At 45.6% G+C, this 15,268-nt stretch overlaps 1 protein-coding gene across 5 annotated transcripts; it reads right to left on the bottom strand.

Annotated features, from left to right (window-relative positions):
* Positions 1 to 904: 904 nt before the first annotated feature.
* Positions 905 to 14,057, bottom strand: slc39a6 (solute carrier family 39 member 6). 5 transcript variants are annotated; one of them, XM_030751905.1, is made up of 13 exons: positions 13,920 to 14,057; positions 11,498 to 11,698; positions 10,416 to 11,013; positions 10,096 to 10,252; positions 9,077 to 9,181; positions 7,362 to 7,531; positions 6,670 to 6,861; positions 5,972 to 6,056; positions 5,011 to 5,415; positions 4,311 to 4,391; positions 3,404 to 3,594; positions 2,511 to 2,524; positions 905 to 2,402 (listed from the first exon to the last, which is right to left on the bottom strand). In XM_030751905.1, the coding sequence occupies exons 2-13, from the start codon at positions 11,692 to 11,694 to the stop codon at positions 2,372 to 2,374; spliced, it is 2,226 nt and encodes a 741-aa protein (XP_030607765.1). In that variant the 5' UTR covers positions 11,695 to 11,698; positions 13,920 to 14,057; the 3' UTR covers positions 905 to 2,371. The 5 variants fall into 5 exon arrangements, with proteins under 5 accessions (XP_030607765.1, XP_030607764.1, XP_030607763.1 ...); XM_030751903.1 differs by adding an exon at positions 12,776 to 12,949 and having other exon boundaries at positions 2,372 to 2,524; positions 13,920 to 14,018; XM_030751904.1 differs by having other exon boundaries at positions 905 to 2,524.
* Between the last annotated feature and the right edge of the window lie 1,211 nt (positions 14,058 to 15,268).

Below are 15,268 nucleotides of genomic sequence, written 5' to 3'. Positions count from 1 at the left end.
TCTCCACATCAGTGAACACTTTTTTAAAATTAAAATTTAAAAGTTACACATTACACACGTTTACACAGTAATTGGACTCGAGAACGTTGCAGGAGATGATGATGCAGATAAACTGAGGTGTATCTGACTGTGTGTCTGTGGCTGGTTTAAGTTTACTGGTTAAAATCTTAAAACAACTTTAAATCAAATTTAGGACCAAAGTATTTGGTTGACTTCAAGAACATTTTACATGAAAACAAAAATGTATTTATAATCCTAAATGATTTCCCAGGTTAGAAACATCTTACACAGTTTCATGCATAAATATTTCTGTTCCATTTTTATAGATTAATGAACAGCCTAAACTTTCCTCAGTTATTGCAAGCCTGGCGTCTGAGAACCTTTATTAGTAAATACCTGCTTTCAGATATGATGCAGTGGTCAGTGAGTGTATGCACCACATTACTGCTCATGTTCAGTGTTTACATGAGTGGTGTTTGTGTTCTTGTTTGGATCATTTACTGTACTTGGAAACCTGCTTCATTAATACAGTTTACTTACCAATAAATAAACACTGGCAATTTCAACTGTGCAACATACTGATCCAAGGCCCTAAAATATTAAAGAATGAATTATGTGAAGCTGGTCATAGTTGCGTACTTTTACTGCTTTTGACTAAATGTTTGTTATTTGAGCTCCAGCACTTTTTTAATATGGATTAGATGTAACATGGTTGTTCTTAACAAGCCTTTCAAAATGTTCAAACGTGTCCCCAAACTAAAGATTAACAGTTAGAACCACTGCAAACAGAAATGTGACAAAAAATAAAAACATTTTGTTCTATAAATACAGAACAAACTGAAAATGATGATTTCACGTCCCGATCGTGGAGCTGAAAACCATCGAGTCAGAATAAAATCTTTGCTGATGTTTCTGTGATTTTATCCACAAACACACAAACATGAATAAAATCCTCAATTTTTACACAAATTACACAACAATCACTTTATGATCTTCAAACATCACAGAAGTCAAACAAATGAACATCATGCCTTTGAAGTACTGCACATCAAAGTACACATACAGTTACATATGTGATGTACTCAGAGCGTCTGAGCCGAGCTTAAACTCAGAGCCGCCTCTGAAACACGAATCGATCACACGATGCCGAACGCTCACAGTTCGATCTCTGAGTCCTCGTCCAGCCGCTGCATGAGGGTGGAACAGGTTAACAGACTCTTTATGCTGAGCTGCCGCATTAACAACTAAACATACATTTAAAAAACATTAAAAAAAAATGCACAGATCTCCTTCAGTCTGCTCAGGATCACCTTTGTGTCTGGAATACCAGGAGCACAAAACTTCATCAGTTTTTCCTCAATCAGCTGGTTTGACGACAGAAACAAAAACAAAATGTTTGGAGCAGATTTCAGATCCACAGGAAGGAGAAAAAGAAACTCAGATTCTTTTTCATTCGAGCAGATCAGATCTGAACTCAGTGAACATGAACCCAGGCTGAACCCGGTGACCAGACGGATTCCAGCAGGTAACAGAAACAAAGTTAAACTTGTGTCTTTAAACGGGTTTAATCAGGTAACTGAGTCTGTAACGTGAGTGCATTTCTACACCAGCATCAATGAAACATTTAACGAGTCACTGAAATAATGTTTTCTGTTTCTGTTTCCCAGTTTGAGCCAAACTGAACAAGCGAGAATATTTCTGATTCTTTTTTCCTGCTGGACTTTCAGGTTTGAAACTTTGGTGGAGAAAAAGTTCGGTCTGAACTCTGACAGCCAATCAGCCACATTTAATCTGAAGAATTAAAGGATTAATTAACAACAATCATCAGTCTCAGACTTGACTGGGACAAACTGGATTTTTTATCACAATCATTTTGGCAGAGAGTTTTTGTTTGGACATCATCGTTAGAGGACGCTGTGGTTTGGATCCACTGTAACGCTGATCAGCAGAAACATAAAAACAAACAAAATCAGTACAAACGGAAACAAATATGGTCCCTCAGAGGAGCTCCGGGCTGGTGGAAGCAGATTTCTACTTCACGAGTTTATCATCACTAAGAAAAATTAACAGCTGATCCTGGATGGACCCCAGATTTTTCCCACTTGTGGTGGTCGTGAGTTTGTAAACAAAAATTGCTGCATGTGTAACACAAAGAAACAAAAGTTTAAAAGCTACTTTAACACCTGATCTCCGTTTGAGCCTCAGGAGCTCTGAGATGTTTCCCTCAGCTGCTCCGTCACAGATCAGTCTCGTGTTTGAAGCGATGCGTTCCTGCTTCACAGTGTCAAAGCTAACTCAGGCTGATAACAAATAAAAACACTACACATCTGATGGAGACACTGGATGGAGCTGAGGACTGAGCACCTCTCCCTCAGTATCCCAGGTCCAGCTGGATTTTGTGCTCAAAAACGGCGATTAGCAGCATTATGCAGAAGCCCAGCAGGATGCCGGCGTTCTGGAGGAGGAAGAAGCCCCAGTGGCTGAAGCCGTGATCGCCGGCATCGTTGTGCAACATCTCAGGAACCTGAAAGGAGAAACAACAGCCTCAGGCTCACTGACCCCCTGCAGACAACAACAACACTGGCTTCCAGGATGGAGGCAAATAATGGATGTTAGTGGTGAACAAACACATTCCATTGTGCAGGTTTCCATCTTAGATTTTTTTGGACCAATCAGTGCACAGCAACATGCAGGAGCTCTGCTTTACATACCGTCTTTATTTTACCTTATTTCTTCTGTATTTCTGGTAACTTTGTGTATATTTTATGCTCTTTAAAGTCCTGATACACTCACTGTGGTGAACATGAGGACCAATCAGGTCTGTTTAAACTGAGTGTAATGCAGCACATCAGCCACAAGAGGGCGCCCGTGCTCAACAGGAAGAAGCTGTTTTCCAGGCAGCAGCTGACTCTGACACTGGACTCCTCTGTGTGTGTGTGTGTGTGTGTGTGTGTGTGTGTGTGTGTGTGTGTGTGTGTGTGTGTGTGTGTGTGTGTGTGTGTGTGTGTGTGAAGAGGCCATCTGGTCTTGAAGGTCAGTGATCTCTGACAGGCTCCACCTGTGAGACGTTAAACCTGCACAGGTGTTGCTGACTGACAGGTTTTTCTGGACTGAGCTTCTTTCCACAGACATGACATCATCATCCTCCTTCAGATAATTTATAACAGTTTTTATAGGATTTAAGGATGTTTGTGGTCTGTTTGGGCAGAGAGCTTCTGTATTGTGTGTGTGTGTGTGTGTGTGTGTGGCCATCACAGTACAGTACAGACAAAATAAGCTTTTCCTCCCACATGTGGGATGTTTTATTAAATTTCCCACCGCTGATGTTGCACGCGCTCAGTCTGGATCAGGATGTCAGAGTGGGTTCTGTCTTTCGATTGGTTGGAGGGTAATGCTGACTCACCATGTCCACCAGGGCCACGTACATGAAGAGCCCGGCCGTGAGGGCGAATATCCACGTGGAGATGTTCTCGGCGTAGTGTCCGATCAGAATCCCGGTGACCATTCCCAGGTAGGCCATCATGGCCGACAGCACGTTGTAAAGAATAGCCTGACGCACCGTCATGCCGGCCTTCAGGAGCACCGCAAAGTCACCTGAGAGCCACAGCAGACGGTTATTCACACGTTAAGAGTTCCTGAGCCTGAATCCTTTCTGTAACAAACAGCTGAGGAGGGTCTGAGTCACACTAACTTTACCTGGACTGCAGTTTGAACTGTTTATTTTCAGGATGTTTGACAGATACAGTTATGAGAGTCTGCATGTTTCAGCTGTTTGTACAGAAGATCTCCCTCCCTGTGCACCCACATGATGAACTAAATAAAGGATAAAACAACTCAAAAATAATGACACCGTCACAGAACTGACAGCAGAACAGCCTCACAGGCTTCTACAGACGTCTGCTGGATGAGTCCCGTTAGAAGAGCACATACAGGAAGTTTCAATCAGGCATCAGCTGAGACTGGCACGATGCCGGCAGTGATTTATGGAGCGCTTGATCTTTTTTATTTTGATTTCATGTCAAAGTAAAGATTCTGTGACCTGCAGCAACACGAGGTCATCTTCAGGTAACGTGTGAGCAGCAAACACTGATTTCTAAACGTCAGTGAGGAAACGTGACGGAAACTCCTTCAGCTCTCAGAGAGCTGATTCAGTGTCGGCATCACGGCCGTCCTAAACCTAAAAAAGCAGCTGTTGTTACAGCGAGATCTGACATAAAGTTTCCATATTTAAACTAACAGATGTTTAAAGTTTAAATAAAGATTTGAGCTGCGGCTTACAGAGAAACTGAGATCACATGAGAAAGTCTCACCCAGCTCGTGAGGCAGCTCGTGGCAGAAAACAGCCACAGATGTGCTGAGACCGCTGGACAGCCCCTCAGTGAAGGCAGCGCCTGCAAAAGGTCCAAATATTGAAGTCAGCAGGAGGAAACATCAGCATGAAAACACACTTCTTCTATTTCAGGTCACTGTTGGTGAGGCTGCAGCGTAGATGCACAACATGTGCATCTACGCTCACGTTCGATGACATTATCATTTAAGTTTGTTTAACATTATTAATCATGTCATTAATCCTCAGCACACCTCAGCTATGTGTAATCTTTCTGCTTTCTGTGATCAGTTTCTACCTGTCTGACCTCCACATTTAAATCAAATTACTGATCAGTTCGAACTCTGGTGTCAGTGAGTTTGCTCAGTGTTGGTAAACGTGGTGTTTTCATGCTCACAGAATAAATCCTGACTTTCAAACGTGTCCCATTTTTACCAGCTGACAGAAGTTAAACAGGAGTCAGTGAGTCTGAGCGAATACGACAGCAAACGAGTCCTGTAGCCAAATATTTCATCATTTCTGGTTGAATGGTCACTTCCTGAAACCAGACACCAACCCTGCTGAGCTGACGTCTGATTGGTCAGAAACTGGTCTGTTTGTTGCTGACTTCTAAAGAGGAAGTGACATATCAGCGTTTCACATGCTGACTGAGTCACATTATGAATTGTGACCCTTCCGCTCACCGATAGCGAGGCCGTCGCTGAAGTTGTGCAGTCCGTCTCCCATGATGACCATCCAGGCGAGCGTGGCCACACCCGCCTGCTGGAAGTGCTGCTCCGAGTAGGAGTGGGAGTGGCTGTGCGGGTGGTGGTTCTGCGAGTGGTGGTGGTGCAGGATATGGTGGTAGTCGTGGTGGTGGTGGTGCATGCTGTCCGTCTGGCCCACCGTGTCGTGGAAGTGGGAGTGGCATTTGTTCTCGCAGTCCTCGTCGGTGTAGCCGGCGGCGGCCCCCGACGCTCGGCCGTACGCCTGCGGCGAAACGACGGACACCTGCGGAGCCAGCATCACCTGCTCCTCCTCCGCCACGCTGCTGCCGTGCAGGCTGCTCGAGGGGTCGCCAAACGTACTGGCGCCGTTAGTCTCCACATCTGGAGACCGAAAACAGAGCTGGTTAGTTTAAGATAATAATAATATTAATAATAATAATAATAATATTAATAATAATAATTATAATAATAATAATAATTATAATAATAATAATAATAATTATAATAATAATAATAATTATAATAATAAGTTCATATCTGCCCACGCTGTTCTGAATAACTGTTCTCTATGCCAGATCATCTGCTGCTCTTACTGCTAGTTCATGCTTACTCGCCCTCACCAGCCCCCCCCCACACACACACACACACACACACACACCATCCCTCTGAGAGGCTCGCTCTTTGCTAATATAAACACAGGAGCTCAGGAGAAGCTGCAGCAGCCGGACAGGACGGGACTTCCTGGAGTCAAAATAGGAATGTTGGAATGGGAAAAGAAAGTTGATTTCTTTTCAGACAAAGCCTTCACAGGAAATGCTCTCAGCTCTGCCTCCTCTACCCTCCCTCCTAAAAAGGCATCAGTGGTCTGAGCTTCACTCTGAGACCAATCCTCAGACTTTCTGAGCACAGAGTAAAAAACCCTCGGGTTGTCTCCCACCTTCACTCGGCTTCACGCTGTTCTCCTCCACAGTCGGCTGCTTCTCCAGGTCCGCTTTCTCGCTCTGATCCCACTTCTTCTGGATCTGTGGAGGCGACAGGTGTTCAATCTTTCCTGACAGCAGCGCTCAAACTAAAGTCACATCATGAACATTTAAACACGTTACTAAATATCGATTTTCTACATGAATATTTTTATCACAGATGTTATCTGAAGTAAAATTATCGGTCTCGTGGTTTTTACGATCACTAATTTCTCTCTTCAGAGCTGAGGTGTTACCATAGCAACAAAGATTCTACAAATAAATCGATACTTTGAGATCATCAGAAAACACTCAGACAGGAAATCGACTAAAATCCGTCCCTGTAACCAGATTTAATCCGGCTCGCCTCCAGTTTTTGTATCAAAGACACAAACACTGAAACACATAAAACATGAACGCTGATGCTGCAGCGGGGAGGCGGAGCCTGACACACTTCACTGAGTGTAACGAGAGGACGGAGCGCCATCGTCACGCTGAAACAAACAGCGGCGGCGATCCGGAGCCGTGCAGAGCGAACAGAAAATCACAGAAGAGACGACCGCAGCAGAACACGTTCCTTCGAGTCACTTTAACACATTTGCGCTCAGTTCAAAGGTCATCCTGTCTGTGTTTCAGAACAGGAAGTGTCGACCTGACTGCTTCATACGTCTCTGACCTTCTGCTTCTTCTCCTTGTACATTTTTCCCAGCGTCAGGAAGTGCTCGATGAGAAACATGACGTAGACTCCGCTCAGAGCCGTCAGGCCCTTCCACACCGCGTCCAGGTTTTCCTCTCGCTCGTCGTGGAGGTGGTGCTCCATCACATCCATCTCTGCATCGTCGTGGTGATGATGGTGGCCTCCCTGAGACTGAGCAGACAGCATTAGCTTAGCGTAGCATAAACACCTGAATGCACAGTACAGTAACGTGCGTGCTGAAAGCTGAAAGCACTCATACATGTGGAGCTGCTACCAGCTTAAATCACATTTAGTCATTTTTATAATTCAGCTGATGGAACAAAACTCCTGAATATCAGAAGTGTTTGGAAAGAAGCTGGAAAACTGTGATTCCTCCTGAAGCTTCACTCAAAGTGTTCCTGATTCAAACTGCTGTTTATGAGCCTCATTTATAATGTGTTCATTCATGTTTAAACATGTTGCAGTGAACGCGTCCCTCTGGGTCACTCATGCAGATTCTCAGTCTCACTGAGTTTCCCCTGATAATATAATTATTGATCGATTGGCTGCTGATCAGAAACCAACAGGATCCACCTGCCACTTTACTGACTGCAGGAAATGCAGAGTAAAAACTGCACACACAAATCACCAGCAGCGTGTGCGTCAGGCGGTCGCGCTCCGCCGGGACTCACGTGGGGGATGAGGTGCAGGAAGGCGTCGCCACTCAGCGTGCCCACGGCCAGCGCCACCAGGAAGCTGAGGAGGAACTTGAAGAACACTCTGTTCATGAGGGGGATGAGGACCACGCCGAGCAGAGAGAGCAGACTGATGATGGTGATGGAGAGGAACCCGCCGACCCACGCTGCAACACAAACAGGTCAGAACCATCACCGAGGACCCCGAGACACGATTATGGTTCATACTGATGATATAACTGTGTGAGGGCAGAAGATGCCTTCACTGTCTAACCAGAGCAGCTCACTAACACGATGCTGAGGATCCTGAACTTCACTTCAGGCAGCAACTGACTTCCACCCTTTGACCTTTTCTGAGAACTGTGGCCTCAGACTAACGCTCGCTTTACGTGAAGGCTAAGCTGCAGCAGTGACAGCAGAGCATAAAATATGTGGTACAGCCGGTCTGTGCTGCTGGTCTGTGAGCCGAGCTGGAGTCAGACTGAGTGTTCAAACAATGAAAATGGTCCACTGCAGCCGCTGCCTGTGCTTTTCATTTATTCTGCCGATCCTTCAGACCAGGCTGCAGACTCCCCCGATCTCACGTCTTTACTGATCTGACCCAGTGTTCATTTTGATTTAGTTTTAGTCATAATTTAGTATCTGAATAGTTTTAGTTTTAGTCGATGAATTATGAATACAGTCGACTAAATCTACAGTCGATTTAGTGACTAAAATATAAAGGGTGTAAAATGTAAATGCTTTTTCTTCATTTCCTTTGAATTAGTCATTATACACACTTACACAAAATTAAACATTTATTCAAAGTTATGGAATATTATTAATAATATTAACATTAGTGTTTCACCTGCTTCACACACACCTGATCATTAACACCACCTTACTGAGATAATCGGAGCGTTTTACAGCAGGACGCTCTGAAAGGTACAGGGCAGTGTTCAGGACTAAGATTATAAAGGCTAATCCACCGCGGTGTGGAGATTTTCTCTGAACACAAACACACTTTACCCTGCAGGACATTAAAATGCTGACCTCTGCATGGAGATCTGGGTGACTGGTTCGCAGATGTCGGTTAAGATTTGTCGTGTTTTTACCCGAGATAGTCGGCCCACATGGTTTACACATCGTTTTTCATCTCAGAGCTCATCCAGTCTATTTTCTATCATTAAAATAATAAATAAACTTTTTACTGTCGGTCAATCACGTTCATTCTCTCACTGTTGACACTCAAACTCATAACCAGCCTCTCACTTCTGCAGCTGACCTGCTGAGACTTTATTCCAGCAGGCAGCCTCCTTCAGCCCGTCAGCTCGGCTCTAAAGCTTTGAATTATTCACTCCTTACTTCTGATTCTGGGTCAGTGCAGCTTCCATAAAACACATGCCTGAGTGTGTGTGTGTGTGTGTGTGTGTGTGTTCTGGGATATGTTTTATCTAAACTGTGAAGCACTTTGTAACTGTGCATTTTAAAAAGTGCTATAGAAAAAATTATTATTATTATGATCCTGAGAGGAAACGTGCGTGTTATTAAACTCCCGGCTGTCAGTCATCTGATCGCGCTCCCTCAGAGCCTCCTAATGATTTTTGTGCAGTTACAGTAACACATGATGTCACCACAGTGAACCATCTGCATTCATACAGCAGCTGCAGCTCAGAGTCTGCAGGACCGCCCGCCTCACGCCCCCGTGCACACACTGTTCAGGTTAAACTCACCTGTGGTGATGTTTCTGCTGCTCTCCCCGCCCGTGTGCTCGCTGTGGTTATGAGAGTGGTTGTGGTCTCCATGGTGACTGTGAGCGTGCTTGTGATGTTTATGATCTGAAAACAGAAAAAAAAAAAAAAAGTCAGGAGGGCGTGACCCCGACACTGAACCCTGCAGCTGAAATAATAAAATGACCGACAGCATCTCAATGAAGCAAGTGAGACTGTGTGAACTGGCTCATCAGATTAAACCCTGCAGACACACTGATGATGATGAAGATGATGATGACTGCAGGCAGTCGACCGTCAGCTGATCGGCAACAAGAAGATCACAAACATCAGATCATAATTCTGACAATCAGACACGACATCAGCGTCTGACTGAAGCTCAACACTGATCTGCAATCAGCTGTTCTCCTGCTGGGAACTTTACTCAGCTGTTAATGAGCCCCACACACACACACACACACACACACACACACACACACACACACACACACACACACACACACACACTTCACCTCAGTTATTTATTATTTTCAGTCAAATCATAACTGTCAGTCACTCTTTTAACCCTGACTGGATGGACGCGTGTCCTCCGCCTCTTCTTTCCTTCACGTTTCTGTTTTTATTTGTATTAAAGTTGAAAGAAATCATCTGTAAAAACTCTCGTTAGCTCGACCAACCACAGCTGAAGAGATTAAAATTATTCCAGGCCAGAAATAAGTTCAGAGTGACACGCATGGAGAAATCTGCTGCTCAGGTTACAGAGATTCATCCAGCAGGAACGTGGCTTTGCCTGAAGCTTCAATTTTCAGCCCGACAGCTTCAATGAAAAAAGCAGCTGAAGTCTAAAATGCACATTAGACACAATAAAATCTCCTGAACATTTTCAAAAACTGCTTTTTATTGTTCTGAAATCCTTTTATTCTCAGTATAATTTATTCCCGTGACTAAAATCAGCTGCCTGACTGATCAATCAGAACAGAAATCAATAAACAGAAGATGCTGATGAGGAGTTTCGCTCCCACCTCTCGCGCTGTGTGCCGTCGCGTCTCCGTGAAGGATGCACGCACCCCCGTCGATCTGGTTGAGGAGGGCGGGGCACAGGAAGCTGAAGTCTCGGAGGGAGACGCCCACCTCCTGAGACATCCCATGAGAGGAGAGGATGGAGGAGGCGTTCAGGCACTGTAGGAGAAAAAAAAACAAAAAAACAACTGAGCTCATTCAGAAAAGACAGAGCAGTCAGGACCCACACAGCAGGAGAATCCCTGTTGGCTAAAACAGCCTAATAAGGGATTTGTTTGAGCTAATGTGAGCTGTCAATGACATCAGCTGATCTGAGTCGTACCTCTGAACTGTTCAGGCTGCGGTTGTGGTGATGATCCTGGTCGTGGTCGTGATCGTGGTCGTGATCGTGATCGTGATCATGGTCGTGATCGTGGTCGTGATCGTGGTCGTGGTCGTGATCATTGCTGTGATCATCCCCCCGGCTGACTGCAGTCAACTGCAGGTTCCCGGTGACGGGTCTGGCAGCAGTGGTCCTGATGGTTTCATCCCCTGAAAGTTGGTCCTGGCTCCCATCTTGTGGTTCCACCACCAGCTGAGCGCTGTAAGTCACTGTGGTGCTGACCTCCTGAGCCGCCACCACCGCCGTGGTTTTCTTGTCATAGAGGTTTAGAAGACTATCTGGATCCTCACTTTTCTTCCCCAGTGCACTGCCCTGGTTGTCGGGGGTCTCTGGAAACTTCCTGAGCTGTGAAAGGTCGCTGTGGGCGTGTTTGTGATGTAAGTTGTTGTTATGGTGATGGTGGTGGCCTTTGTGGTGGTGGTGATGGTGTCCAGGCTGCTCGTGATGCTGCACGGTCACGGTCCTGATGCGATCCACTCCGACGCTCTGAAGGAGACGCTTTAACCCAGCCAGAGAGATGGTGCCATTTTCTCCATATCTGCCAGATTTAAAACAACAATTAAACACGCAGCAGTAACGATGTGTCTGCAAAACCTTTTTAAATATCAGTTCATGTAAATTAGGGCCATAAAAACTGTAAGTGATACTGCAGGCCTGCAGGGGGCGACTCTGCTGCTTGCAAAAAGACTTCTGGTTGTGCAGACATTTGTGGGAAAACAGCCCTCAGCTCAGTAAACACTTCGCTGAGTTTATGGTCTCCCTGGTTTCAGGTTGTAATGAAAACACATCACGATGGTGGCGGCGAAACGCTCAGCGCCACGCCTCACGTCAGGTGATGTCACTGTGGCTCACTGGAAGCCCACGCATCAGTCTACAGAGGCTGAAGCTCCAGCTTCACACATCAGCCTTCATCCGGGTGAAGCTGTTCCTCATACTACAACTGCTGCTGGAGCTTCAGCCTCTTTGGACTGTTGCTCCTCTCCATCCACCACAGAAGTAGGAGTCCCAGGCTGGGAGCTCACCTGTTGAACAGGGCCTCCAGATGCTGCCTCCGGCTCTGCTCGGCTCTCTGCGCGTCGATGACAGATGACAGTAAACGCGCCGCGCTGTTGGCCTCCATCGTGGACGGGCTGCAGTCGGTACCGGCACCGAACGAGCCGTCACTCACGGCGAAGAGAAACATCAACGCCACAACGGCTGCACTCATCTCCTCGTTCATGTCTCTGTAAGAAAAAACATCTTCAAATATGTTAACGCGTCTCAGAGGGACAGACGATACCGCTGAAGGGTTTGGTACTCGATGGGAGCAGCTCTGCATCATCCACTGTTAGAGTAATCCTTCTGTATCTCATCCTGGGCACTGCTGCAGTCTGCCTGAGACTAGCTGTTTTTAGCCCCTCCCCCTTAAAGCCAAAATTCTTCTGATTGGTTGCCTCTTGTAGACAGGAGATCTGAACAATAGGTGGGCGGTACTTCTGTGTCTGCAACGACCATATAAAGATATCCCCTCTTAATGACATCACATAGATCCAAAAGAAGAAAAACTTTGTGAAACTGAGCGTTTAGAGCGCTCTGACACTGAAACATTAATAATATCAAAATGCTCCAATGGAGGAGGAGAGAGAAAAAATACAGAAAACAATTAGTCAACTTTAAATTTAAAGGTTTCTAAAGAAGACCTGCCAATCCTGCTGGGCAGGTCTGAAGATAAGGATGGACAATTCTGATGATTGATTAATGATGAAAAATGACCCAAAAAGAGGTGCAAATATTTTATAGACAAAGCAACAGAGGACAGCAGGGTTCTGTTACTCTTTGCTGACATCATTTCCCACCTGTAACCTACATCAGGTTTTCTTTAAAGGGAATAAAAAACAAAAAAAGATGCTTTTTAAATCACAGCTCTGATTCCAAACTGCACACTGAAATTGTTTCAGCCCTGCCAACCTGGCTGCACAGCCGAACATCATTAAGTATACGTATGATGAATACATCAATTTTAGCCAGTTTTCATATCTCTACAGTAGATTTGTTTTCACAAACATCTTTGAACTGCAGCTCCTGACTGTAGAGACGCTCCTGCACGCTGTGCTTTGCAAAAATCGATCATTTTGAGGTAAATGTTGCTGAAATCACAGCACGCCGTCTTTAACTCACATTCGTGCAGATTTTGTTGATCTGAATCAAATGGCACATTTTTATGGTGAGAACTATTTTATTCCAAATTTGATAGTGAAAAGTGACAAAGAGCAGATTTACAGTAGATACAAACACTCGTGGCAGCGTGCTGGTGACTGTACCTGTGAGAACACGTGATGGGTGAAGCCCAAATCTGACGCCACCTTCAAATACAGTCGGATAAAAACTACTCAGAAAATTTCCTCTGCGTCATCAGTCATGTGTGTGGGACTCTGTAACTGTTTAAAGGACTCGTCGCAGCTCCAGGCTGAATAAAAACTGCGACTCTGCCTGCTCTGCGGAGGGAAGTGAAACAGTTTACTGAGGCAGAGGGGATTTTATCTGCTCTCTGGTCTTCGTTTCCTCAGGATTAAACATGATGTTCACCAACATGCTCTCAGCGCCTCCGCTCTTTATGTGCTACTAAGAATCAGGAACAGATGTTTGTGACACAGAATCTGTTCCACAGTGGAAACATCCTAACAGAGCAGGTGTTCACTCAGGATGTAGACTATTATAAAAACACCTTTTATTCAATAATCGCATTAAACGCTGACAGATGGGAACAGATCACAGCGGAGAAAAAACGGTTTCCTGTGAGCCGAACGATCAGCAGCTGATAACCAATGAATCCACACTCAGCTGAGCGCGTGCGTCGCTCTGCAGGAAAGCTAAAATGAGAGATTTCCTGCCGGGATTTTAGCGTCCTGTTCGTCCTGTTCGTGGATGCAGGGTTGGAACGTGAGGAAGTTAGCTTAAAATAAGAGAGCGACCGTGTTAATATTAATGGATATGTTTCATTTTAGCGATGAGTAACGATATCACTCACACAGCTGCTCACCTCCTCCGCGGTAAACGGTGATTTGGCCGGTTAGCCTCCCTGCTAGCCGCGGTCAGTTCGTTAAATTTCTCGGAGGATGCTGAAAGACGGCATCCGCCAGGTGACCGCGGCCCGGGCTCGGGCCTGGTGCTGCCGAGGCTCGGCCGCTCAAACGGAGCTAATAAAACATATCACACCCATGTCCGTGGGTACGGACAGCCACGCGTGGCTGCATTTGACCTGAAATACGCACACACACTGGAGGTAAACAGTAACACGTTGGATTTGTGCGCTCCGCACCAGCCATGTGCCGTGTGCACAAAGACGACAACCCGGAAACTCAGCATCGGCCGCTGCCGCCGCCGCCGTGCGGTGCGGGCATGCTGCGTCTCCGGGCGGCCGCAGAGAGGCGTTAAACCAGCCTTTAAATGACCGAAACCACTTACAGAGAACCCGTGAGCTGAGTTTACCCTCCGCGGGGGACGAATGACCGCTTCACGGCGCCGCTCCGTCCGCTTCTGTCCGGTCACTACGGCTGATGGAGGCGGTGCCTTCACGGGCTGCCGAAAATCTGAGCACACAGCAAACAGAGCAGAAGGAGGGAAAAGGAAGCTGATTAGCATACTGAGAATTGAACTCTACACCCCCAAAATATTATGCACTATTTTTTCATTTGAATTCAATGTGTTACAAAAAGTAATGTATACAAAAAGAAAAGCTCTGGCCTTATTTTTACTAAAAGATAAATGTGATCAGTAGCCAGACCGCTCCTCAGTGTGTCCTGACATACTGTGTGGGTGTATGGTACGTCCGCTCCACGGCTGAAAACAGGAAAGCAGCGCAGAGGGTTATGAGCAGCGCCCAAAGCATCATCGGCTGCCCTCCCTGGAGGAACTATCTAGAAGCAGCTGCCTCAGGAGAACCCGCGCAATCACAGGAGAACCCCCACGTCCTGCCCATAGCTGGTTTGACCTGCTACCCTCAAGACGGCGTTTCAGGTCAATCAAATCACACACCACCAGACTCACGAACAGTCACACACACACACACACACACAAAACACATCTGTGAAATTTAATGTACAGTTTTGTGTGTATTTTTTGGTGTATATTTAATGTGTATTTTATGTACAGTTTCTATTTGTACAGTCAGTATTTTAATTACAATCTGGGCAATAAGAATTACAGAGAAAACCCAACAGTCAGAACGACCCCTATGAGCAGCACTTTGTGACAGTGGGAAGGAAAAACTCCCTTTAACAGGAAGAAACCTCCAGGCTCGGGGGGGGGGGGGGGGTCATCTGCTGAGAGGGGGGGCTGAGGGGAGAGAGACAGGACAAAAGACACACTGTGGAAGAGAGACAGAGATTAATAATAACTAATATCAGCTAATCCAGCAAGCTGCAGGAATAAACAGAAACAGATCCCTGCTACTATATTTATAATTTAACCTAATAAAACTAAACCTGTCTTCTTTATTGTGAGCCGTATTATTGTTCAGATAATTGCATTGAAAACACAAACAGCAGGATGAGGATTAACTAAGTTTTGGAGCCAGGCTCTGATGGAGGACCTGCAGTTTCTCTGTGACTGTTAATGACCAACACCAATGAAACTGTAACTCCTCACAGCTGAACTTTATTTGATGTCACCTTCCAGTTTCTCTGCTATACAGCCGCACGTGGAGCATATTCAAAATACAAACATGTTTCCAAACAACATGTAAGCTCTGAGGGATCTAAACTTTCCTGCCTGAATATCACAGAGTGATCCAGAGTTTAGGGACTCACTTTGGT

Source organism: Archocentrus centrarchus, chromosome 17 (genome assembly GCF_007364275.1).
Source record: "Archocentrus centrarchus isolate MPI-CPG fArcCen1 chromosome 17, fArcCen1, whole genome shotgun sequence".
Classification (NCBI taxonomy): domain Eukaryota; kingdom Metazoa; phylum Chordata; class Actinopteri; order Cichliformes; family Cichlidae; genus Archocentrus; species Archocentrus centrarchus.
Note: the sequence above shows the minus strand (reverse complement) of the source record. Positions and strands in the feature narration are given on the sequence as shown.